The sequence below is a fragment of the Chelonia mydas genome, chromosome 1 (genome assembly GCF_015237465.2).
Source record: "Chelonia mydas isolate rCheMyd1 chromosome 1, rCheMyd1.pri.v2, whole genome shotgun sequence".
NCBI classification, from domain to species: domain Eukaryota; kingdom Metazoa; phylum Chordata; order Testudines; family Cheloniidae; genus Chelonia; species Chelonia mydas.
The window spans coordinates 196,004,335-196,031,513 of NC_057849.1; the positions used below are offsets into that span (position 1 = coordinate 196,004,335).

Consider the following 27,179-nt stretch of genomic DNA (forward strand, 5'->3'; position numbering starts at 1 on the left):
TTAAGGTAGTGAAACAACCAATAGAGGTAGCGTTGCTATCTGCTTTTCATCCCCCTCTAGAGTTAGGCAGAGGGTCCCTGCAGAACAGTTTGTGCACTCCAGGATGTCCTGCGCATCCTCCACAGAGATTGTGTGGAAACTTCTCTGGCTGTAGTGTGCAATCCTCGGCCAAAGGTTTCTGGGGAGGGCTTCCTTATTTCTTCTGCTACGGTAGGACACTTTCCTACGCCACTCAGTGATTACTTCAGCCGGAACCTTTGCAGCACACAGGCTGGCAGCATACGGCCCTGCAGGATCTGTTCCCTTCCAGCCTCCATTACCCTCAGGAGTGGCCTGTGGAAAACAGTGCCAGTATTCCGTTCAATTGCCCTATATGCATACACTCATGCCCATGAGCTATCCCCTTCATTCCCCCTCTTCCCTTCATGGTCGTACTCATCATGACTGGACTGCAGCCATATAAGGAGGAGAAGGAAGAAGAGGGATGGCATATTCCAAGAGATCCTGCAAGCCTCTGCTGCTTTGGATACCAAGCACGGGGCTTGGATGTTCACCCTTGTGGACAGCAGGCCAGGGATACAGCGGAGAGGAGAAAGGTGCAGGAAAAGGACAGAGATGTGCAGCAGGAGATGCTAGCGCTTCTCAAGCAGCACACAGACATGCTGCAGACTCTTGTTGAGCTTCAGGTTCAACAATCTTGTGTTCGCCTCCTTCTGCAGCCCAAAGAGAACTGCATTCTGGGACCTCTGGGGCCACTGCACTATCCCTACCACACCACCCTGGACAATCACAGCTGCAAATACACTGACCTGTGAAAGACACAGTTTGTGTATGTGTTTCTGAATTGGAAATGACTCTTCTTTCCCCTTCAAAAGTTCTTTTCCCTTTATTTAAGTTTTATTCAATTATAATTTTTTTCTATTTGCATGGGTATGGAATAAACGTCTATTTTTGGCAACTTAGTGGATTTCCCAACTCCAAACTGAGTCCCAACTGATCAGTAGCAGTCGGGCATTGCAAGTTTCCACAGTGCAATTACCACTCACTTCTCCACTCTCAGTGCAGATCTCATTTTGGTGTTGCTGTGCAGGAGGGCTGGGGTGAGCTCGGCACATAGATCCAAGAACATCCGAAAGTTCTGCAGCCACTGCTCATCTTCCCAAACCTGACGTGATCCCACCCGTCAGTGCTTCTTTCTCCGGCCCAGCTCCAGCTCCATCCTGAATGCCGTCAACAACTTTGAATTGTTTCTTTCTACGTCCCAGAGCAAATCTAGCCTCCAAGAAATTGTCACGTTCCCTGCAGCAAATCTGGCGGCTCTGCAAATACTGCAGGACCAGGCACGCCATTCTCACAACACTCATCACAACAGTGCAGAGCTGTGCAGGATCCATGCTTCTGACACAGATAATGGACAGCCAGGAGGGATGCACAGGTTTGTGGGGATTTTGAGAAGAGGCGTGGAACATTATGGGATGCAAATGAAATTATGGGATGGAGAACACTGCATTATGGGACGTTGAAATCATGTTCCTAGTCACCCCTGCGCGACTTGTTTTGCATCGATACGAGTGCTGCTAGTGAGAATGCGCACCGCCAACAAAAAGAGCACAGTGTGGACACGCAAAACTGATGTAATTACTGCAGTGGCTGTATGCTGATGTAACTTAGGTCGACATCATTTTGTCGAATAGACATGGCCTTCATCTGCACAACAGCACCACTCGCCTAGGAAACCTCCTGCTGCCTTGTGGTGTCAGACTCCCTAGGCTTCCAGCCTGTCCTTGATCCTGTCCCTGTTCTGGCCCCAGCCTTGCCCAGGCTTTGTTCCAGCCTGTTAGGGGTGAAAGTAAGTCAAGTGACTTACCGGTACGCTGGGGCCAGCTCTGGCCCCTGGAAGGGGTGGGGCTGAGGGGGTCAGAGCCAGCCCCAGCCCCAGCCCACCCTGTAAAGTAAGTGCCCTGCCCCTCCTTCTCCTTCTCTTCCCCCCTCCCCCACCAGGGTAGCAGCAGCAGCCCGGGGCTCCTGGGGCTACTTAAAGGGCCTGCAGCTCCCTTGCTTCTACTGTCCTGGTCCTTTAATTAGCTGCCGGAGCCCTGGGGAAGCGGTGGGGCTCCAGCGGCTATTTAAAGGACCGGGGCGCTAGAAGCAAGGGAGCCGCAGGCCCCTTTAAATAGCCCCTAGACCCCTGGGATAGTGGGGGCCCCAGGGGCTATTTAAAGGGCCAGGGCTCCAGCTACCTCTGCCGCCCCGGTCCTTTAAATAGCCCCTGGAGCCCTGGAAGAGCGGTGGCAGGGCTCCGACGGCTATTTAAAGGGCGGGGCAGTAGAAGCAGGGGAGCCTCGGGCCCTTTAAATAGCTACCGGAGCCCCGCCGCCTCTACCCCAGGGCTCCAGCAGTGGGCCTCTGGAGGCAATTTAAAGGGCCTGGGGCTCCAGCCACTGCTGGGAGCCCCAGGCCCTTTAAATTGCCCCCGGGGAAGCCGGGCTGCCCCAGTACGGTGCACCGGCTCTTGCTGGTACGCTGTACCGGGGTGTACCGGTTTACTTTCACCTCTGAGCCTGCTCCAATCTTCTCTGTGCCCTACTCTGACTCTGCCCCAGACATGTTCCTGACCTGCTCTAACCCTGTACCCACCTCCTGAACCCCAGGCCCTTGGACTGTCTCCAACCTGGCTTCAACCTTTGGCCTGCTTCTGGTATCTGACTGTGATCCTGACTGGGCTCGTCTATGGACTCTGACCTTGGTTCTAACCCAGCACCTGTCCCCGGACCTTAGTTTCAGCACTGCCCTGTCCCAACTCTATGTCCGGCTTCGACTACTGCTCTAACCACCAGGCTTGATCACCTAGAACCCGGAGCCTGACACATTCACTTATTCAGCCTGGTAGAGCCCTTCAGAAGCCATTTACTAGGACTTCTACATAGTGCATTCCATAAATACCATGCAACCCTGCCTCTAATATTCCTCCTCTTCTACAAGATTGAGTTCCTGTGAAAAATATGCAGAAGGAGTTCTTAAGGGCTAGGACTTTACATTATATAGCGCATTTCCTAAGCCGCCTCAAGTTAACATTCATCAGCACAGTATAGTTCACCATTTTACCTATCAATGGTCTCTGGAATTTCTGGAGCATAATCCCAGGTGACTTCTTCCGCAGCAATGAAATATTCCCAGTCCTTAATCATACGCAATTCCTTAAAGGATAATTTCTTCTTGAACACATCTTTCCCCGCACATTCTGTTATGTTGAGGTAACCGTGCATTCCAGCTGGTTGAAGAGAGACACAGTACAATGGTTACTCTTAGTCCTATGAACACGGCATTCCTACAGCCCATCAGCTCAGGATGCATGAAAACATTCACTCATTGACCTGAGTCTATTCAGGTTGAAAAAAAAGAAGAGTGCAGGCATTAAGGGTGGTATTTTCAAAGGGGCTTGTGGGAGTCACTGAGAGCTCAGCAACTAACTCGCATAGCCTCCCTTGAAAATACCAGCCTAACTGACAGCAAGAACTGCCCCTTTTCTGTTAAATGAGCCCTCCAACCTTTCATAAGAGGGAATCCACTGATCCATTACAACAGAGATCTGTTCACTCGAAGGGGAAACTAACATCCACTGTTAAAGATGAGCAGAAAAGATTTTTTGCCTACTGAACTGCAAAAGTTCTCTGTTTCTCCTGAAAAAGCGGGTCAATCTCCAGGTTTTTTTTATAATGAGGCTCATCTGAGCACTTTCCAAAGAGTTAAAAACTAAGTTATATTCATTGTTGCCCTCTAGCCCCTTTGCAGCAGTCATCCTAATGAGCCCCATCTTGCAACCCTAATTCAAACAAAATGCCCTGTTTCCACTGATTTCCTAGGATGATCCCAAATGCGTTAGCCACCACATTTGACAAACTTAGCAGCACTTTAGGAGATAAGGAGGAAGAGAGAAGAATGACACTCTAACTGTATAACTGCCACTTGAACAGATGTTCCCTTGCCTTGCAGATGCTTCTGGACAAGAGAAGATATCAGCCACCTTCCTTTCTGGCTCATGGTCATGTTTGCTGTGGTCGATGCACCTCCCACAAGGCTGATGGTCGAGACCTTGCGACGATTTTGTTCCAGGACTTGCCCATTGAAATGGATGGAGAAAATCTCTGGTTTGGAGCTCATTCCTATCAAATGCCAACTAATGTTATCGTATGTGCAAGCTCCTAGGTCTGAAACAAAACAGCAGGGTTCAGAATACAGGTGAATCATTCCAGAATCACAGAATGGTTCATTAATTCCCACTGGTAGGTGAAAAGTGAATACCCACTCTGCACTTTTAATAAAGTCTCTCTGATATCTCAATGGCCATGTCTAGGATGGATACTGTATAGGCCATGGGTGGGATTTTCAAAAGTACTTAAGTGGATTAGGAGTCTAAATCCCATTGAAGCCAATGGGATTTGAGTGCCTAACTCACTTAGGTGCTTTTGAAAAACCTCACTCCTTATCCAGCGGGTGGCAGGAAGAGATTTAATTGTCTCTCTGCACAAACAGCCACGCCCTTGGAAGCCATGTGCTCTTGGCACCAAGGGCAGACTGCAGGGGAAAGCGGTGGTGGTTGGGAGTGCACACATGCTCCCTTGTGGAACCAGATGCTCATCGTAAGGTTATACACGAGTCTGTGCCACTCTACTCCTTCTGTTCGCTTTCTACAGCCCTGTAGTGTATGCTGCAGTGAGGAGTAATACACAGTTTGTGGACTCTGGCTGGACGCCACGAGTACATACGGTACCTGGCAACGTCCCATTAGCGTAACCATTAATCGTGTACAGGAGAGAGGTTGATTTTTGCCAGCTTTTGCTTTCATCGAACACAGCAAACATCAGCACATATTCTTTGCCAAACAGCTTCTGTGTCCCATCTTCCTTCAGGCTTCCTGTGGGAGGAAACAAGAGGTATCAGATAAAGGCAAAAATAAAAGCAGCTCACATCAACTAAAAGGCATCCAGATCTATTCCGCACGTGCCAGCTGCACCTGGGCACATAGGACGTCTTTTCAAAATGTGCTTGAGGTGAATTTAGTTCTGGGGAAAGGTGCTGGATTGGCAGCTTTGGAGACTGAAAGCCTCTAGCATCCACAGAACAGGTTCAGCAGAGGGAGCATCAGTGCATCCTCCCTCTAAACTACTCCGGTAATGTGCCACAGAGACCATCTCTGACAGTGAGAGAGGAGATTCGTCTTGAGGTCCAATTCAGTCCTTGGCTTCTCTTCTGGGACTACCAGATCAATGCCAGGTGTAGCTGAGTTTCTGTCAATATGAACAGCTGCCCCCTTGGTACTGGACTGAGACCCCCAAATCATTTCACACAGACAAGCAAGTACCCTTCACATGGTAAGGATTTTTGGTCATTACTGCCATGGGCAGATACTGCAATGATGAGTGTAGTATAAGAACCTATACAGAAGAGAATAGGACTGGTGACTTAGAGGTGAGATGCATTTATATTGTATACACATATGTATTGCCATCCCACCCAAACCTAGTTTCATCTCACTGTTTCTTCCGATAGACTAGAAACATCAGAAATGCAAACTTGTTTTCAATATATTGCTTGTTTATTTGACTTGTATCGCCCAGGCAGTGCTTAATTTGTAATGAAAGAGGTGCTGGGGCTCAAGCAATTTTTTTACTTTCATAAATGATGCGGGAAGACCTGAGGTGCCGGGGCTATGAACTGCTCAGTCTAGAGGTGCTGGGGCTCAGCCCTGGCAGAAATTAAGCGCTGCACCCAGGACTCAGACAGATATAAATGACTTTGGAGAAGCTTGACACAAGGAAGGAAAATAAATATTTTCAAAATATTCATATACACAATCACATCAGCTACATCATCAGAACTTTCCAGCAAGGATCACAATAAAACACCGAAAGGGAAAGAGCTCTGATGAGAGGAGGAGACTATAATAATAGATAATTTATAATACAAGAGCATTAACATTCCAAATTCTTGAAAGGAACATTAGTGACTATGGTGTCAATCCTACAATGCAGTGTGAGTGGGCAGACCCCACCCTCGCATGAAGCCTCTTGAAGTCTATGTGTGCAGAGGTGAATTTGTGTGTATCACGTTGTGGGCTCCGGGTTTTGTTTTGTTTTGTTTTTGGAACGACTAAATGTACAAACCCATTTAATCAATGTGCTCTACCCAAGTCATTCCATACAACAAACTTTTCTCAAGGAAGGAGAGAACCAAACTAAATAACTCATATACTAGCCTTTAGCAAAGGAAAAACATATAATTCTGTGGAATGGATGGCTCGGGGGACTGACAAGGAGCTAAGGAGACTTTCCCTTAGATCACCGATTCATGTCCATCTCAGATCTGCTGCAAGTATCTAATGTCTGTCTGAGATCATATAGAATAGCAGTTACTATCAATGAGGGGATGGAGCATGCTCAGTGAAGACAGAATCTTTGGAGATTTTAGCCACTAAACTCTAGCATGACACTACTAAGCATGTGCAAACTGAAATTTTTCAAAGGCTTATAACACAGCCAAATTTTGCAGATTTTCACGTGAACAGAAAAAGCGCATCCCTAACAGAAAGGCCACCCCCCTTTGCCAAATTTCACATTCCTGCTCCAAAGCATGAGGATGCTAGAGTTTCTCAACAAAACAGTCTTAGTGGTTTTTTAATATGTGCAAAACAAAGTGTTTCTTCCTAGCCTCGTTCTCGGAAACAGTTGAACAGTTTTGGGTACAACTTTCCAAAATAATTCAATCTGAGGCAGACACCTGGAATGGTAAATTCCAGCCTGAACAGTTAAAGTTTCACAAAGTTATAAGCAACTGAAGTTGGGGGTCTCAAAATGGGAAATGTCAGGCAACTTTAATATAAAGCGGTGTTACCAGCCCTGCCTACAATTAGAATTATTCCAGAAACTAGTGCGCATTACAGCTAGTCCCGAACACTGTAACCTTGAGCCCTAAAATAAAGACAGAGGAAATATAAATCAATTTCCTCTAAACTGCCTGCCCAGAAACACGAGAAGGAAAGAGGGAAATGAAATGCCTTCTCACATTATGATACAATCTTCAAGCTTGATTTTTATGTTTTTTTGTTTTTATCATTACCACAACAGAAAGCAACACTATCAGAACGTGCTAGGCCACTGAAACAGTAGACCAGCCGACATTTTATAGCTTTTGTCTACCCAAAGCATTTTGGTTACCTTTTTTACATATAAGCAATGCTCCAATCAGACCGGAGTTAAAGTCCACCACCATGTTCTCATGTGAGTAATAGATATAGGTGAGACAGGGAGGGTCGGCTTCTTTAGGCCCAATTTCTGCAGTGATCTCCCATGTGTATTTATACACCAGGCCTGGAGGCACAGCATCGTCCAGTTTTTCAAAAGAAGATGTTCGGTCAGCATACAGGGAACCTGCATAGGTAGAAGTCGAGAGAGGGAGGTAGAGGTGGCATTGAGGGAGGGAGGGAGGGACTGATGAACGTGTGAACAGGGTTTTTACTACCATTGCCACCCATACACAGAGAGCTTGATTCTTCTCTCACCTGCACCAGCTTTACAATGGTGTAACTCCATTCACTTCAGCAGAGTTACTCCCGATCCTCACTGGTGTCCCTGAGAGCAGAATCAAGACCAGTAGTCGGTTTCATTTACCCAGGTTGATGTGGTGGGGGAGCATAGTACATCTGCTCAGCCTCTCCATGGTTGGATTCAGGAGTGATTGAGAAGGTACTAGCTGCCTAATTCACCAGCTCTCCAAAGATCCTGGTCCAGCCCCCCTCCATAACACTGGCCCTGTAGGAGCCACTGCAGCCTTCCGACTTTTGTGCATTACAAATCTGAATGGTGATAACATTGCATTTATGTATTTAATTTGTTTGCATTGTCTACAGCCAACAAAAATGTTCACTTAACAAGAAGGCTTCATGGAGGTTATCAAAATTCTAGCTGCAAATAAGATGAGAAATCAGTGAAATATCAACCTGAACCATCATCAAACAGAATCGGAGATTTTTAGTGACATGTGATCGTTCCTCAAGACAGAGCTCGACTCTGCTCCTACTCAGCTGAGAGCAAAACTCCTCTTGGGCCCACCATATGAACAAGGCATTAAACAAAACCTCAGAGAGCTCTCCTGACAAACTGATTAATAGCAAGGAACAAGATGATCTACAACTGGGGAGGGTGGAGGGGTGGAGGAGGGGTGGGCTGGGAAATCTTGGACGTTTTTGCAAAAAATGTATTCATACAGTTTGAAATTTCAACAAAATTTCAACATCTGAAAAAAATCCCAACCCCCTCGAGAGTTGCTGAAAAGGGAGAACATTTTTCCAGATATTGTTTTGAGATTCAAAACATTTGAACCACCTATGACATCATCAACCCTAATGCAATTAAATATTTGCAAGCTGACAGCCTACGTGCAGTCACTGACACCAGTGCAAAGGGAGTGTAAAATGCTACCATTCTGACATGGAAGTGCTTTACATTCACTTTGCACTGGTGAAAATGAAACACAAAGTGCAAATTGGGTGCATATTCAGTAATAAATAACCCATTACCAATGGTGGCAAATACCGTGAACTCTAAAGCCTTGGAACTGAAAGGATATAAATACATTTTCTTTAACACAAACATTTAAACATTTACTGTATGGGAGGATAGTTCCCAATCTTTAGGGTAAGGTTCTTTCTGAAAACTGTAGCTGTTTGGAGTAAACAGCGTGTGAGGAGGCAGGACAATGTTGTGCAGTTCATTTAGTGCACAAACAGCCACAGACTGGATTCAAAGGTCACAGGTCATCAGTCTTTGGGGGATTTTCTGAGCATTTCCTCCCTCACCACTCTATTTTCTACCCCCTTGTTGCACTTGCAGCTCTATGCAATCTAGCTGATTGAACGCCAGTTAGAAGAAGTTAACATCAAATTGGATTCCATCCTTAATTTTAATAATGGATGTTGGTAAATCATTTGGCAGGATAGAGTGGAACTGTTTTAAACTGATAGCTTTACTCAAGTTTGATTTGGTCTCTATGGCATTCTAGACAATCAGCAGGGTATATTAGTACCATGCCTCTAACATCTGACAGCCAAAGGCCAGATTTTGCAAGAAGCTGAGCTCCTCCTGGGAGATACCAAGTACCCTTTGTCATAGTCCCTGGGTAGGCCACCCCTTCTGAGACCCTGTTCCAGTCCCCCGACTGCATCCCTTTCAAGTGGCAGGGCTGTGCCTCCACTTCTTTTTGGGGTGAGATCCCCTGATCCAACCACTCCCTGACTTGGTCTCTGGGTCACACCTCCCTGGTTGCCAACCATGATATTGAGCAGGCCCAACAACTTGGCACCTACACGAGGTTCTCCCGGGGAGCCTGTGGTCAGTGGTAGTACGCAGTCACACAGAAGCAGCCTCTTCAAAACAAAAGTATGATTTGTTTGCCAAAAGGCACACAGCACTCAGAGAGATGGATTGAAAATAAGAGACCTATACACATACTGTCTTACCTATACTAGGCATTCCCCTCAAGTCCCTAGGTAGCCTTGGAGCCCATGTTTTCTTGGGGACCAAATTACATCCTGCTTGCTGCCCAAATTACGACCTGACATCAAAGGTCGATGGTGTCCATACCCTGGACTTGGTTTTCGGTCCTTCTCTATCTAAGATTATATAGTCTTGAGTAGAAAAAAAGAATAGATGGCATTTTACAGCACATACCTTCTGATAGTTTGTTGTAAGCTATGCCTTGCGGGTGAATGCTCAGTGGTTTGTTGGCCATGTTCTTAAAGTGAACTACTAAAGTGTCTCCCACTTCAGCATGCAGAGTTGGTCCCAGAAGTCCTGCAGAAATTCAGCATAAAAAAGAACAAGAGATAATGAGTATCAAATGGTGCATCTTAGTGAAAGGGAGAGAGGCACCTTCTCCTGAGCGGGAGAGTGAACTCCTGTTAAAGGACAAGTTGCACAAAATAAAGGCAGAGGATTTAATGCCAGTGCAATGAGGATTAATGCTATCCAGTGATTTAGCTGTGAAATACCTGGATGGTGGAAAGGCAAACAAGGATCTAACAAGATGTTGCCCAATGTAAATGAGGTCGTGAATTATATATTCAGCAAAAGACACTGAAAATCATCGGAAAATTCTGCACATGAACAGAAAAGGCTGTTTCCTGGTGATGGAAAGTTTAGTGAACAGACAGCTTAAAAGCTGGGGAGAGGATTTCTCCCCTTACAAATTAGTCACCAGTACTAGCAGAGTTTTAGGAAAGCAAACAGAACTCTTAGGGAGTGTTTAATGCAACATCCAGAGCAACAGCCTTCACAACACACAGTATGCCTCCACTTCAGTGGGACATGCAGTTGCTAGCATGGGAATGCCTTGCCAAGCGGCTTTAATCTAGATAGCACGGCTAAGAATAGCAGAAAAGATGCAATAGTGCAGACCCAGGTGCAGGCTAACAATGTCAGTACATACCTAGGAGGAGCCCACACTGAAGCCCATGCTCCTGCATCTTCTTTGCTACTTTTAGCCACGTTAGCTACATTTAAGCTAGTGTGGGTATGCCTACCTGCGCTGGTATCACACTTCCCAGTGCAGTGTAGACATACTCACAATCAGGGAAGAAAAGCTCCTGCAGTCACAGAACGCATGCTGAGGAAATGGGGTCGGTAAGAAAGGTATTGTAGCGATGGCCTGAGGCATCTTCCACTGCAGTCAAAAGGATTTTTTCCATTGACGTTGATGCACAAATGGATCAAACCCTTGCAAAGGTGGTTTCTTTTTATTTAACTAGACATTTACCTGTAAATACGTAGCACCTGTCAATGAGTAGCACCTCACTCCACCCAGTGACTGCATCATAGGGAAAAGCCAGTTTTACCCATCCTATCTGAGGGGAGGGCTTTTATGGACCAATGAAAAGTTACCAAAAGATAGAACAAAGGAAGCCAAGTATTGGAAAGGGGCATATCAATGCAGAGAGCCACACAGGAAGGGGAAGCACTGTGCAGGATAGAGCAAGGTCATAGGCTGGGGGAAGGAAACTCCATGTGGGATAAGCCACCCACCATGTAACAGCCTGCATGAGGCAGGGGAAACCCTGCCTGCCTACCTTCCTGGACACAGGTGTCCCTCCAAGGACTCCCAAGGGAAGAGTGAGCTAGCGAGGCACATTGCGCTTAGGATGGTTCTTGTGTTCTATATGATCTGTATTGTCTTGTGCTTTATGTGATTAAGTAAAAGAGCAATTGTGTTAGGCTCTGTGCAGAGCGTGAGAGTGTGTTATCTGCTTCACAATTATCACATGCCTCCTGTTCAACTAAACCTTGGAGTGGAGTGTAGGGAGAGGGTGTGTTTGAGTACAACCAGATCTGTGACATTCTTCTGGCAGTGTTACAAATTGCTTTACAGAGAGAGCGCATTGCTCCCCACTTGGTAACCACTGGCCCTGTCTAATGAGCGACCAGCCAATTACTCACTGCCTTTCATGCTGTGTTCTCGAAATGGGTCAGGAGAAGGAGAAGGGAGGATGAGATCCCAGAAATTAGTGTCAACCCAGGAGGGATCTAATCAGAAACTCGCCGCTGCAGGTTGGATCACGGTAGGTTGCTGGCGTCCAGTTGGTCATCCCATTTATGCTCTTTAAATACTGGCATAAATTTTCTTCCAGTCTTCTGGAAACTTTCCCAGTGTTCCAAGACTTATCCAAAATCAATAGTGGTGGTTCAGGGCTTCGGTCCCCCACACAGGCTTGCTTAAAAATCCAAGTCAAAGGGAACGACCCCACCAAGCCACTACTCCACTTCTACCCCCCCCGTACAGCAACCCACCCCACCTGCTAATACGCCCCAGAACCTGTTCCCCTGGTGACCTTACATCTCTTCCTGGAGGAGTGGTGGAATCCATCATGGGGAGTACTAAGGGGAGAGCCTCTGCAGCTGTGCACTGATCCATCATGAGCCCAGGCAGAGGATGGCAAATGGTGTCAAACAGAGCCTGGGGTTGGAGGATTGAGTGTGATCAGTGTGACTGTTCTGCACAGCGCTACATGTGTGGGAGATTGATAGCAGTGGAAGGGAGCAACACCCACATTTTTCAAGTTCTGGAAATACCTCCAAAAATGGGTGCCCACATATTCTGCAAATGCTGCAGTATGTACACCTGTATGGCCAGCAATGGCAACGCAAACAGACCCATCATACAGATGACGTTCCAGGAGCACGAATGATCCCACAGAAGGGATCATTCTGCAACAGTATGATCATAACAATATATTAGAAACATGCAATAGGCAAGACAGTCAAAATCTCCTGGTTATGTTTTCCTGCCCATGGAAGAAATTGGCTTTGAAAGTTATTTTCTGCTTACCTGAGAAAGTATCTGTTGGTTTTGCTTTCTTAAAATCTGCTTCATACTCTCTATAGGCAATTTTCTTAAACACAGGCTCTGAATTTTCTAATCTGCAATAGGAAGTATTAAAAAAAATAAATTAAAGGTAAAGCTCCTTAGCTATTCAGTATGGTCCAGTGGAGTGGGCAGGAGACTGGGCCTCTGGAGACCTGGCTTCGATTCTTGGCTCTGTCACTTGGGTAAATCATTTCATCTGTTTCCCCTCCCATTGGGTCCATTTAGAGTGTAAGCTCTTGGGGACAGGGAGTCTCTTAGTACACGTTCATTCAGCACTTAGCACAATGGAGCCCCAGTCGCAGGTGGGGCTTCTGGACACTATTGTGATAGAGTTTAATAATGTAACAAACCACGTTTTGCTATGCTGTGGCTCCTTTCGGCTCTACTGTGAGGTTGGCATTAGTTTCCTTATTTCACAGTTGGGGGAATAGGAATCCAGAGAGCTGAAGTGACCTGGCCAAGGTCACGAAGGAAGTGTACTGTAGAGATGGGAGCAGAACCTGGATCCCCCATCCCTGTGCTTCATTTTCAACATCACCTGCAATGATCTCAGCACAATCATTCAGTGTGGCAATTATCTGTAACTGCTGTGACTTTTAGGTAAAAAAGAAAATGTGATTCGTTCCCCTTTGAAAGAGCAAACTGGCCTCTTATAAGGCAGCCCAGGGATCAAAGCCATTCAGGAAATTGCTTCTTGGGAAATGTGGCAACTGTCTTTACCTTTTGATGCATAAAAGCATATGCACAAATGGATCCCATGCCCTGTGCTATAGAAGGAACCCAAGCAAGCAAGAGGAAGAGCGCACATGGCTCTTGGATGATGGGTGTTGAGCTGAAATGAAGGTTGGAGGGGCAGAGCTGCTACATTTTGTGTCATGCATCCCTAGCTGATTGGTAGATTTCTTGGTAACTACTGCAGGGGGCGTTCAGCAACAACTCCCTCTCAAAGTCTCCTACCTTCCTTTCAGGAATGTAAGGCACAGGCTTGGTAGGGGGAAGTTGATGACAGTACACAGACAGGGAGGCAGGGCAGGTAGATGAAGGGGAGGTCAGCCCATGGCGATGGCTCAGGATCCAGCCTCTGAGTTCAGAGCAGATCTGCTGCCCTGCAAGGCTGTGGATTACCATAAATCACTTTCCTGCAAGGAAAGAATCGGGCAGAAACGCCATAGGTGTCTACTCCATGGGGAGCAGAATTGGGGACCCTATGAGTTAACAGGAATTTTGTCATTGACTTCAGCAAGAGAAGGCTCTGATCTATAGAGCTCACTGCTGAGTTTTTCCCTGCAAGAGTTTGTCCTCACAAAGGTGATATGTGACCTCATGTTATGATGTTTGATGGAACTTGCCTGACCGACCCTGGGGCGTAGGAAGAAGGAAGTTATGACAAAAGGAAGAGAATCATTAGAAAAACCTGACATTTTTTCATGAAAATCTTGAATTGAAATGTCAAAAATCTGAAACGTTTCTGCCAGGATTAGCAATAACGTACAGCCAGAAATAATCTTTGACCAGCCAGTGTGTGTAAACAGAGCCAAACCTCTAGCCAGCTTGGTTTCTATACACAGCGATGAGTGGGAGACATACACGTAGCACAAAAGAAACCAAAGAGCAGCTTGGAAACGTCATGGACATATGAAGGGAAGCCCAAATGGTGTATGTTTGGAGGGCAGGGTGCACTGAAAAATTACACCTGGTCATATCATATACAGCACTGCCAGCCTCAACTGTTCAAAAACATGAGATTTTGTTTGTAAAGAATTGCCCAAAATAGAGCAGTCCTATTGAGACCTGAGTTGTTTTTAGTGTTGGTGTAGCTGTGTTGGTTCCAGGACATGAGCAAGACAAGGTGGGTGAGGTAACATCTTTTATTGGACCAACTTCTTTCTGAGTTAGCAGCCAATAAAAGAATAGGTAATCACTTTAGAGATCAATTAAATGCATTCAGAGAAGTTTTGGGCCCCCTTTTTGAATAAAAAACATTCAAACGGCTCAAAGACTGTCCGACTTCCATGCCACCTAACCCCTCCACCTTTTCCCTCCTGGGTCCTTCCCTCCTCTCCCTATTCATGTAGGTCTCCTATATTATTACTGGTTTCAGAGTAGCAGCCGTGTTAGGCTGTATCCGCAAAAAGAACAGGACGACTTGTGGCACCTTAGAGACTAACCAATTTATTAGAGCATAAGCCCATGAAATTTGTTAGTCTCTAAGGTGCCACAAGTACTCCTGTTCTTTATATTATTACTGTAACCTCTACCCTACTGTGTTACACCTATATAGTACTGTCTGGTTTTGTAGGGTCTGTTCTTGCAGCTTTGAAGAGTTGTAAAATTGCATAATTCTGTTGGAGATCCCATGAAGCCTGCAGTATTCAGCAGCATATATCAGCTGTAAGTCATTTACCTTTTGGTACTTATTGGGGGGGGTTTTTAACCACAAAAAAAAATACTAATCCCAAAAAATTTGTCAGTGTTGCCATGGGAACCTGAAAGTGAAACTGAGCGGAAAGCATGAACATGGTGAAACTGACTGTTGTGTATTCATCACCTCAGCTGAAGAAATGTACTTAGTAAGCAACCATAAAGAAAGTAAACTAGATTATTCATTTACATTTTTAAAAATCTATGGTGCTTTTTGTAAGGATCTTTTCTTATTTAAAAATAGATGTAGTTTTGCCAACTCTGGTGATTTTTTTGGTTAGTTCTGCGACATTTGATGTTTTTTCTTAAAGCCCCAGTCACTTGAATCAAAAGTTTGCATGAGAATCTCAGCTTTTTAAAAAAATAAAAAATAATTAACCCCCCCCCCCAAAACAGTACATTTTTAGTGGTTGCAGAGAAAATTTGGAAAATGTGACGTGAGTGTGACCAAAAAGCAAATAAAAATAACTTCATATTTCCCCCCAAATGATGAGATTTTAAACAGATAATAATGTTGAGAGTTTTTTTATTTGCCTTGTGGCTTTTGAGCTTTTCTACACAACTGTGAGGGCCAGAAACTTTTTTTTACTGTTGAAATGAAAGCTGAGATTCTGATGTTTTCACCTAGCTGCAGAATCTCCCGAGACTCATGCAAAAATTCTCAATGTAGGATTGATCCCAGTGACAGTTTGGGGGGCACAGAGGACATGGGACTGAGTCCAAGTTTGCCTTTGTCAAAATGGCATCAATAAAAACTGCTCCAAAAAATCACATTGTGTGAATAAAACAGCTGATAGCATTGAACTGAATTAAGGGCTTCATCCAACTGGAATCAATGCAGACTCTTATCGACTTCCACAGGATGGATCAGGCCCTAAGCCCAGCTCTGCACAAACTCCTTAGGAGACTCAAGTCCCTTTCAGCCCAGGAGGGAGCTGGTTGCCTCCACATCTTCCTACTCTTACCTGAACTGTTCTTTGGACTGGGGTCTGTAGCTCCAGCTGGTGGTCTCTGCGGCTATGTAATGCTCCCGGACCCGAGCTGCTCCCACCCGATGCCACGCCAAACCTGGCCACCACAAACCAAGCAGCATCAAGAGAAGGAGGTGCGTGCAGGAGAGCCCCATGGTGCAAGCTCCTGCTGATGTCACACTGGGAGACACATGAGGCAGTGGCTGCTGCTTTTGCTGCTACTGCTGGGGAAATGCTTTCACTGTGGTTCGTGATGCAAGAAGGGGGGGTGGTGTTAGTGACACCCAGGTCATTGCTCTTCACCTCCTCCTGCTGCTGACAGGAATCAGAGGGGAGATAAACAGCTGCTCAGGCTGCCTTTCCCTCCCTCCCCCACATCTTCCCTGCTGTGTGCCAAGCACAGAGGACAAGCAGCCTCAACCACATAAGGCAGAGTTGGTTGGCTGGGTCGTTGCCTATTAGGGCAGTAGGGTATTAGGGGCAGCGGCCCAAATAAAAACTGTTTATGTGGCTGAGTTGCAGGGTGATGAAGCATAGGGGCAGTGCTGGCACTGGGGGCAGGGACCTGGCTAGAGATGTCACATATCCTTGGATTTCAGGGATTATTCCAATTTTGAGGGGGAGAGATCCTGCATCCTGCAAACCTGGCATGCTGGGTGATAAAGAGCAAGAAATAGTTCAGGGCCTGGGGACTGACAGGCTCTAGAGACTTATAAAAAAAAGTCTCTAAAATGATTTTCTTGAGTGAAAATTTGTTGACATTGTTGAAATTTGACATCAACATTTTCAAGCCTTTTTGGATAATTTTTGTTGATTTTTTTTTTTTACATAAAAAACAAATCAGAAACATCAAAATGGATATTAACTCTTTTTGGTTTTCTCCCATTGTCAGGTTTTTTTTGGTAAAAGAAAAATAGCTGATTTAGGTAAATGCAAAGTTCCAGTGATCTTTTTGACAGTGTCTTTGCTAAAAATTTAAACAAAAAAAAATAATGAAACTACAAAAAAGTAAAAAAAAAAAAACTAACAAAGAAAACTAGGTTCAATTTAAAACACTTTGAACCAAAAACATGTTGGCAATTCCACCCAATTAATTTTGGATGTAACCAACCACCAACTCTAGCTCTGGGATACATTTACAGGGCATTTGTCCATGCTGTACTGTTCTATTCTCTGGCTCTCACAGATGCATAGATTTTAAAGTCAGAAGGCACCATTATCATTATCCAGTCTGACTGCCTATAAGACACAGGCCATAGGACTTGCTTGAATTAACTCCTGCTTCAAGTCTAATAACTGTGATTGAATGAGAGCACATCTTTTAGAAAAACATGCAATCCTGATTTAAAGATTTCCAGTGACAGAGAATCCACCACATCTCTAGTAAATTGTTCCTGTGGTTAATTACCTTCACTTAAAATGTGCATCTTGTTTTCAGTCTAAAAATGTCTAGCTTCAACTTCCAGCCATTGGATTTTGTAATGCCTTTTTTCTGGTAGATTAAAGAGCAGTCTATGTTCAGAAATCTCTTCTCCATGTAGGTACCTGTAGCATTTGTTATACCTTTGTCTGTTAGACTGAAGAATACTCTATTATCAAATTTTTGTTCCCTGCATAGTTTCTTCCAGGTCATTGACAAAAATGTTAAACAACATAGAAGAATTGATCCCTATGGGATTCCACCAGAAACATACCCACTGGATGATGATTCCTCAGCTCTCAAAATGAAATTGTAAATGTATCAGTTAGCTATGTTTTTATACATGTAATGTGTGGCATGTTCATTTTGTGTCATTCTAATTTCTTGACAAATTAAAATACCATGTCAAGTGCCTTACAGAAGTCTAAGTATGTTACATTGACACTATTACTTTTAGCTAAACTTGTAATCTCATCCAAAAAGATATCCAGTTAGAAAACAGATTTTGTCACCCTATAAACCCATGTTGATTGTCATTAATTACATTATCCTTCATTAAGTCTTTCATCGTCAAGTCCCACATCAGCCGTTCTATTATTTTGCTCGGGATCCACCTCAGACGGACAGGCCTATAATTACTTGGTCCTCCCATGTATTTTTTTTAAGTATTGGCATAACATTAATTTTCTTCCAGTCTTCTGGAACTTCCCCAGTGTTCCAAGACTTATTCAAAATCAATAGCAGGGGCCAGAGAGCCCCCCAGCCAGCTCTGAAGATTCTTGGATGAAAATTATCCAGACCTGCTGATTTAAAAATGTCTAACTTTAGTAGCTGTTGTTTAACATTCTCCTTAGTTACTGTTGGAATGGAAAGTATTTCATCATAATCATATGAGATGAAACTACTGTCTTGCTTTTTCCCCCCGAAACGTAGAACAGAAATATTTATCAAAGACACATCTGCCTTTTCTGTGTTATTATTGACAATTCCACTATTTCCTCTAGTAATGGACCAGTTACCATTGTAGGATTCCTTTTGTTCCTAATGTATTTAAAAATTTCTATGGCAAGCAGAAATAAAGACAAGAAAATTTCTCTTTGTGTCCTTTTGCTTCTTTTCTTAAGTTTCTACCGTTACTATCTTGTGATTTATGTTAATTTCTATTAACTTCTCCTTTTTCCCATTTGTCATTAGAACAAATGGAAAAAAGGGGAAGTTGATAGCAACTAATATAATTTATATATAAAATTTTACTGCTGCGTTTACTTCGTCTCTCAGAGCCAGGCTGCTTTCTAACCAGCATAGTCTTGTACCTAAACAAACAGTGGCGGATTTAGAGTTAGTGGGGCCCTGTGCGCAGCTTCATTTTTGAGGCCCCCACCCCGGTAGCGGCGGCCGGGAGCCCCGAGCCCTTTTAAAATTGCCAGGCCCCGCGGCAGCTGCCTCTTCCTCCCCCGTCGGCAGCCCTGGGTGCAGGGGGTGCTGCAGCGACCCCACATTTTAAGCGGGGCTCCGCTGCTGACCTGCACCACTTATGTTAAAACATAGTGTTAGGAGCACAGAACTGCCCGGTCCCCTGGGGAGACAGGGAGGTGCCCGAGCCCGAGCCCGACAGGTGTTATTTACTGTCCTATTATTGCATGAATGAAACCAAGCATGCCAGTTGCCACTCACATTGTAGTACTGGAGGATCAGGAGAGTGGCTGGAAGGGCTGGTAGTCTGTAAGTCTCTTAGAGACTAACCAATTTATTTGAGCATAAGCTTTCGTGAGCTACAGCTCACTTCATCGGACGCATTCAGTGGAAAATACAGTGGGGAGTTTTATATACATAGAGAACATGAAACAATGGGTGTTACCATACACACTGTAACCAGAGTGATCACTTAAGGTGAGCTATTACCAGCAGGAGACCGGGGGGGACGGGGACGGGACTTTTGTAGTGATAATCAAGGTGGGCCATTTCCAGCAGTTGACAAGAACGTCTGAGGAACAGTTGGGGGGGGGAGATAAAGATGGGGAAATAGTTTTACTTTGTGTAATGACCCATCCACTCCCAGTCTCAAGAATTATAACATTCAAAAACCAGTTGGAGAACACTTCAATCTTTCTGGTCACTTGATTACAGACCTAAAAGTGGCAATACTTCAACAAAAAAACTTCAAAAGCAGACTCCAACGAGAGACTGCTGAATTGGAATTAATTTGCAAACTGGATACACTTAACTTAGGCTTGAATAGAGACGTTCTTGTCAACTGCTGGAAATGGCCCACCTTGATTATCACTACAAAAGGTCCCCCCTCTCCCGCTGGTAATAGCTCACCTTAAGTGATCACTCTGGTTACAGTGTGTATGGTAACACCCATTGTTTCATGTTCTCTATGTATATAAATCTCCTCACTGTATTTTCCACTGAATGCATCCGATGAAGTGAGCTGTTGCTCATGAAAGCTCATGCTCAAATAAATTTGTTAGTCTCTAAGGTGCCACAAGTACTCCTTTTCTTTTTGCGGATACAGACTAACATGGCTGCTACTCTGAAACCTTGCATTTTCTGTCTGCCATTACTTGAAACCACTTAAATCCTACTTTTTGTATTTAATAAAATCACTTTTTATTTATTAATTAACCCAGAATATGTATTAATATCTGGGGGAGGGGGTGGCAAACAGCTGTGCATACCTCTCTATCAGCGTAATAGAGGGCGAACAATTTATCAGTTTATCCTGTATAAAGCTTAAAATGGATTTATTTGGGGTTTGGACCGCACTGGGAGCTGGGCATCTGAGTGCTGGAGACAGGTGCACTTCTTAAGCTATTTTCAGTTAAGCCTGCAGCTTTTGGGGGACGTGGTTCAGACCTGGGTCTGTGTTTGCAGCAGGCGACCGTGTCTGGCTCCAACCACACAGGGCACTGAGGTCCCAAGCTGCCAGGGAAAAGGGGCTCAGAGGCAGTCTCAGCACAACAGTTGGCAGTCCCAAAGGGGTTTCCGTGATCCAACCCGTCACAGTCATCCTGTTCTCTAATGTGATTTCATGGTCTGTAGCAGACATCAGTTAATACCCCATCTTCAGCTTTGTCGGTTAGACCATCGATCCATAAGCATTCGAGATGATTTGCTTCCAAACTGTCAGTGACTCAAACAGGTAATGCCATTTTTGACAGAATGCCACTCTCTCCCCCGTTTTGCCCACTTAATCCTTCCTAAACACATTATAACCATTAATTTTAATATTCCAATGGTGTGACTCACCCCACCAAGTTTAATACATACTAACCAGATCAAATTTTCTGCTCATAAATGCAGCAATGCCAATTTTTCTTGTTTATTACTCAGGCTCCTAGCACTGGTGTATAGGCAATTACAGAATTTCTTCTCTTCACGTCCCTTGATTACTTCCCCCACCCCAAACATCCCAATTTTGTTCTGAGTGCTCATTATCTTCCCTCTTTTTATCTTCCCCGTTTGTTATTAGTTTAAATCCCCTCCTTAACTTCTGTAGCTAGCCTCCCGCTGAGGAGATTAGGTCCTCTTCTACTGAAATGGAGGCCATTCAAATTGTACAGCCACCTCCTTACATAGAAGGTGGACCAATTTTCCACAAACTAAAACCCTCCACTAATTTACCTAGCCAACAGCTCACTTCCAGTGTCTTCTGTCTTCCTTTGCTCCTGGGACAGGAAGGACTTCAGAGAAGATCACTCTGACATTCCTCTCCTTCAGCACGCTTTCGAGTTCCCTGAAGTCCTCTATAGTCTGTGAGGTATCATGTGAAGCGGTGGTGTTAGTGCAGATATGCACCATGACCAGTGGATTTTTGCCCACCAACTTCAGAAACCTATCCAGTCTTAGAGTGACATCTCCCATCTTCTCTCCAGGAAAACAGCACACTGTCCACCTGTCTCAATCCAGCATCTTTCCCTAACACGAAATCAGCTCACAAGAAGAATTTAAGGAGTGACCTGAAATAAACAAACAATATGCCATGTTGGTCTGTGTATCAGCTTGGCTTGTGTCCTAGGGGCTTGCAGGTATCATGGTACCACCTCTATTTTGGAGAGAACGCCACCTGCCTAACATACAGCCTTTTCCCCAGGAACAGGAAACAAGTAGACATGGGTCTGTCTCCTAGTGTCAAGGTACGATCTTTGCCTGGGATGTCTGTCACTTTATGTTTGACAGAGCATCAGAAGTTTTGTTGCAAGGCACTGATGCAACGTCATGACCTTTGTCTCATTGGACTAACTTTAAATAGTGGCAGCCCTACATCCCGCACCATTCACATGTGGGATGGGAAGGGCAGGAAAGAACCTGCTGCCCTGGATGTGAAATGCAGGTCACTGATATTTAGCACAAAGCATCAATCATTAGATGCACCTACATCTCAGAGTAGGGCTGACACACAGTCACATCTATGAGAGAAAGCTTTGTGTTGCTATTGTGTGCATTTGTTGGTTTCCCCATCACAGTCTTACTCTCCCAGCAGAGAGGGCTTAAGACTGCCTGTTCCCAGACATGATTAAAACACATTAGAGACCCTACTGTGTTATAATCACTCTTCCTTCTTGCCAGTCTTCCTTTAAACACCATTCAAAACCCTCCTAACAAAGTCAACTACTTATGCAAACTTAGGAGACACAAGGAGCAGAATCAACTATGAAGTCCTGTACGGATTATGCCATGTGGATCTGTATTACTGTGTTCAGTGCTTAGTTACCTGTTCAGTTCAGTGCTTAGTTCAGTGCTTAGTTAGTTAGTCAGTGCTATAGATGTGGGTGAAAAGATGGTAGACAGATAGCAGGTACAATAGATACAGCAAACAGAGTAGAAGCAGTATTTTTCCTGCCAGCTCTTTTTTCTACCTTTTTAATGACTTATTTTTAATATACTAAACAAGCAGAAGGGAAGGATGGTCTTGTGGGTAAGGCACTGGATTAGGACTCAGGAGACTGGGAACCTATTCTGGCTCTGCCACAGATTTTGTGTGTGACCTTGGACAAGTCACTTACTTCAGTTTCCGCTTCTATAAAATGTGGAGGATAACCCTAAAGACTGATGAATGGGGAAAATGACTGTAGTATTATTCATGAATAGTGTCCCTCACTTTCCCTATTACATGTTTTGTTGCTGACTGAATGCCAAGAGTTAAGTCAAAGGAGGCTATAAAAAGGGTTATTAAAAAAACTGAGCAGAAAAGGTAAAACAATGACAAAGATGAATCAGCCTCTGATACACACCTTCAAGCAGCTAAGATAACAATGACTGGGCCATCAATGGGGGAAGGTTCCACCTGTGTGGCTCCATCTATGCCAGAATGGTTTACACTTCCCAAGGGCTAAGACTGGGATCAAAGGAGATATAAAACCTGAAGAGACCGTAGAAAAGGGAGTGGGGTTGGGTGAGCTGGGAGAGGCTACTCGATATATCTGAAAAAGCAGACATGCTGGAAGACTCCCTGTGATACACTGGCAGCATGCTGCAAGCAGCGTATGCTGTTCTTCTCAGTTCCAAGATGGGAATAAACCAGACCTACCTGAGCTATGGCTAGAGAGGTTAAGCTTAGGTAAGGAAATATGCATGTAAGACTGTTTACTTTATATCCTGGCTTTGTGTGCTTTTTACCTTGAGTGGAAGACTAAATGATGCTTTGTTTTAAAGAAGCCATTTCTGTGACACTGCAAACTTATGCTGTGTCAGGCTCCCAGACAAAAACAACTTGCAAGTGCCAAGCATAGTTGGACTTGCTGAATTAGTCCTGCTTGGCACCCAAGAGGTTAATAACCCAGGGCCTGGGATGAGTGAGCCAACTGAAGAATTCCACGCCAGGAAAGATAAAAGCACCTGTGGGGGTTGCAAAAAGGGTAGGGCAACAGTGAACTGGGCCCAAAGTTCTTAACCATGGGCCTCATCCCGCCCATTGAAATCAATGGCAAAGCTCCCATTGACTTCAACAGGGCAGGAAGCGGTAGTGCATGAGAAAAGCAGTGGCAGGTACTTTTATTGCTTCTCTTAAATGAATGAGCTCACCTACCTCTATTGGCCAAAAGAATAACTCAGGGCAAGATCTGACCTTTCATGTTCCACAGACCTCTCCCTGTTCTGTAGTATGTTTAAACTGAGAGGAAACAAATCCCAGGAGTACTTCTCACACAGATGATCAGATATAGTAAAACTGTGGCTTCCACACAAACCAAAATCCATTTCAAGGGTGCTTGTTTAGAAGCCACTGGTGGCTTTGTGTCTGAACCACACATGATTAAGTGAAGAAGGGCATTTTCTAATAAATTAGAAATGGTTAATTTTATTAGATTTCAAATTACAAAAATATTTAAAAGATCACTGCCAAAACAATCTTATTTTTTAAAAAATGTCCTTACCTGTGCTACTGTCATCTAAGATGAACACAGAAGGCTTTCTGAAAGAAATTATTTTTTCCCCATTTATGTTGTGTTTATGTGCTGCATGTCCTTCAGCTTGAACAGTGAAACAAAGCTCTTCAGTTTCACCTTCTGAGCCTAGTAAGTTTACTTTTCTGGGATTTTTTTGCTACAGCATCAGGCTATTAGGTTTGTGTTTCCAACACTATAGAGAAATGTTTAAATGTCCAAAGAAGTTCTAATTGAATTAGTGAAAAAAATAATGAAAATATATATATCCATATTGGTTTTTTTAAAATAAACAGCTTTTTGGCCTAGTACTTGACAGTGTCCCTCAGAGCGCTTATGTCAACATCTCAGCTCAGATATTTTATTCTCTACTAATGAGAAAAATCTAAATTCACAGATGAAAAAGACAAAACCAAAACCATTTAAGGAAAATCCTAGATGGAAAGTATGCCTTCATGTGTGTTTCACAGATTCAAGGCCAGAAGGGATCATTATACGATCATCTGGTCTGACCTGTGTAACTCAGGCCATAGAATTTGCACAGTACCTAGTTCAATGAAGCCCCAGTCCTAACTGGGGCCGCTAGGAGCTACTGAAATATAAATATTAAACAATAATGGTACAGAAATGGAAAATAAAATGTCACTTTAAAAAGAGTAGTAGAAGCAAATCCATGTTATCTTACTTATTAAAGCAGTTGCTAGATGATTTGTTACACACAATAAACAAGTTCAGGGTCACAGATTCAAATCCTTCTTAGCACAAACCTGAGTATCTAATGATAATCCCAGCAAGAGAAAAGTCTCTTGGAGAGGTCATGGGTTCACAAGCCTTCAGGAGATCATCTGTTAAAGATACAGTATACACTATAACTTCAACAAGCAGCAACCTTTCATGGTGCTTCTATCTGATGGTAGATTTGGCATTATATGATGCTATTACAAAATATTCATGAAGCACTGTAAAATTAGAGTACCTTATAAATGTAGAAGACAAACTCTGTGCCCTAAAAAGTTATATTCTAAATAAGGTAAGGGAAAACTTAAAAGAACAGTTCAGGAAAGGGATATCCATGTTTGTGCCACACCTGAAGAGACTCCTGTAATAAATTATAACAATCCTCTATTGCACCACCAAATTAGATAAGCAAGGTTGGAAGAGAAAGAACTGTAGAATAGTTATTAAACTGCCTTGAGACAAAAAGAATTGAGAAAAAACAATTTAAAACATGCATCCAGCAAACATTTCCTGTACAGAGCAGGGCGGAGAGGAGAGAAGAACACGACTTTTCTGGGCAAACAAAGGAGTTAATTATCTAGCTGCAGCAAATACCAAAAATACCATTTTGAACATAGATGTGTGTGAGAGAAAGAGAGAGAGAGACTGACTGACTTACCAGGCCCAATGGATGCATTTCAAAACTGGGAGTGGTGAAACAATCAGATGGGTATAACCATTTCTACAGAAAGGCATTAAAAACAAGAGAGATCTGCAGGGTCTTTCTCTGGGAACTGGTGAAATGGCTCCTTGGGGAAGTAAGTTGAAAACAGGACATGTTAAAAATCACAAGGGCAAGCAAAGGCAGAGAAGCTGTAACGGATAAAGCTTCTTTTTGGAAAGAAAAAACTTTTACTAGAAAGGGACTTGTGTGTGGTTTACTTATTTGATAACCATGTTGCCCAGGGGGTAGAGCACTGCCATGGAACGTAAGCAACGTGGGTGCTAGACCCTGCTCTGCTAGGTGATCTTAGGAAAGTCACTTCCCCTCTTGGTGCCTCAGTTTCACCATCTATAAAATTAGGAGGATGAACCTGACCTCCTTTGGAAAGTGCTTTGAGATCTACTGATGACAAACCTGCACCTAGAATCATAGGGTTAGAAGGGACTGCAAGGATCCTCTAGTCTAACCCCCTGCCAAGGCGATCCAGCCTCCTTTTGAAAGCCTCCAGTGAAGAAGCTTCCACAACCTACTGAGGCAGTCTGTTCCGTTGTCCTACTGTTCTTCCAGTTAGGAAGTTTCTCCTGAGATTTAATCTAAATCTGCTATGCTGTACTTTGAACCCACTGCCTCTTGTCCTACTCCCTGTGGCAAGAAAGACCTTTTCCATCTTTTTTATGGCAACCTTTCAAGTATCTGAAGACCACTATCATGTCCCCCCTTAATTGCCTCTTTTCCAAACTAAACCTTTTGCAGTCATTTACATTGGTGCAACGTGCGAACAAATTAGAATAGCAGCATTTCGCACTCACTTGGCCCAGGTGTAAAAGGGTCCACAAAGTACAGTGCAGTGTAGAATTAGGCCCCAAAGCATTTATGTGCTCAAAATCTGTATAATTCCCCAAAAGAAAAGAAAAGTCATAGAAATCCACTACTGTGCTGTTCTGAGAGAGTAGCCAATGCCCTCATGCTCACATGCCACGCCAATCAACAAACAGCCTCTCAACTAGATGTCCCCTCTATGATGGAAAAGGCAGTAGTCATGAAGGGGGGGGAATAAAACCAGCACAGCAGTCAACATCCAGACTGTCAAAATCATACAAGGGATGAAGGACACCTAAAGCAGCTTGCAATTAAGGCAGCTTGTATTATCTGAGATACAGCCTTTTGTAAATTGGGGGCTGATTATCAAAAAAATACGCTCTAGTTTTACAACTTCATTTCAGACATACATACTAAAATACGAGGTTTTGTGATCAAACTAACTTTTGCTCTTCTCATTCAATTTCACAAGCTAAGCCCAAGGGACTTGTATTCCTAGATAAAAAATTTGTGTGTTGGATTTTACTTACATAATTACTGGCAGACAGAACGTGTGTAGGTACAGCAGGGAATGACTGCCTTAGCATGCTATTGGTCTAATGAGACATTTATAAGATAGATCTTTTCCTGTGGACTCTGTAAGGCTGTATGACTGAGAGCAAGGCGTTCGAGTTTCTACAGTCATTGATTAGATTAAGTTGCTTGTTGTGGACAGATAAACATAAAAAAAAATTCATCCCAGGACAGTAATATAAGGACAAAGTTAAGAACCCCCACTAAACTTCAGCCCTGTATTTCTATATTTTCACCTGTCAAGGTTTTACATTTGCCTTCGGGGCTGAATTTCATCCTTTCCAAAAGTTTTTATTTAAACAAGAATATTTGCAATAGTTGAGTTACTGATATACTCTTACCATTGCCTGTGGCTAATGGAGATTTTTATTTGGGAATCCGTGTGTGTGTTTGTCTTTTTTCCCCCTTAATGTTTTTGAAATGTTTGACATACATTAAAAACTAATGTGCCAGCCAGGTGGTTTTAAGCATTCCAACTTCTGCAAGACAGCTTCCCTACTTCATTCCTGAATTCCTAGGATGAAATGCTGACTCTGCTGAAGTCAGTGACAACTCCAATTGACTTCAATGTAGTCAGGATTTCACCACTGGTCTCCCTCACTTTTAGCTCTCTGTGAAGCAGATACAGAACTCAGTAGATGGGCAAGACACTGGAGGCCCAGTGCAGATGCTATTACAATCCACAGCAGCACCTATAGAATTTAAAACACATGCAGGGAGGCACACATATGAGA

General features: G+C 43.9%; 1 protein-coding gene across 2 annotated transcripts in view; it reads right to left on the reverse strand.

Moving 5' to 3' along the window:
• Nucleotides 1-21,868, reverse strand: part of LOC102935510 (coagulation factor V) — a 78,733-nt gene extending 56,865 nt beyond the window's left edge. The window contains exons 1-7 of one of the 2 annotated variants that reach the window (XM_037908809.2): nt 20,854-21,868; nt 12,376-12,467; nt 9,726-9,848; nt 7,215-7,427; nt 4,772-4,915; nt 3,987-4,208; nt 3,106-3,271 (exon numbers count right to left, since the gene is read on the reverse strand). In XM_037908809.2, coding sequence (XP_037764737.1) covers nt 3,106-3,271; nt 3,987-4,208; nt 4,772-4,915; nt 7,215-7,427; nt 9,726-9,786 — 806 coding nt within the window. In that variant the 5' untranslated portion in view covers nt 9,787-9,848; nt 12,376-12,467; nt 20,854-21,868. Of the gene's footprint in view, nt 1-3,105; nt 3,272-3,986; nt 4,209-4,771; nt 4,916-7,214; nt 7,428-9,725; nt 9,849-12,375; nt 12,468-15,800; nt 16,052-20,853 lie in introns of those variants that run through there. The other variant, XM_037908803.2, reaches the window with a different exon arrangement.
• Between the last annotated feature and the right edge of the window lie 5,311 nt (nt 21,869-27,179).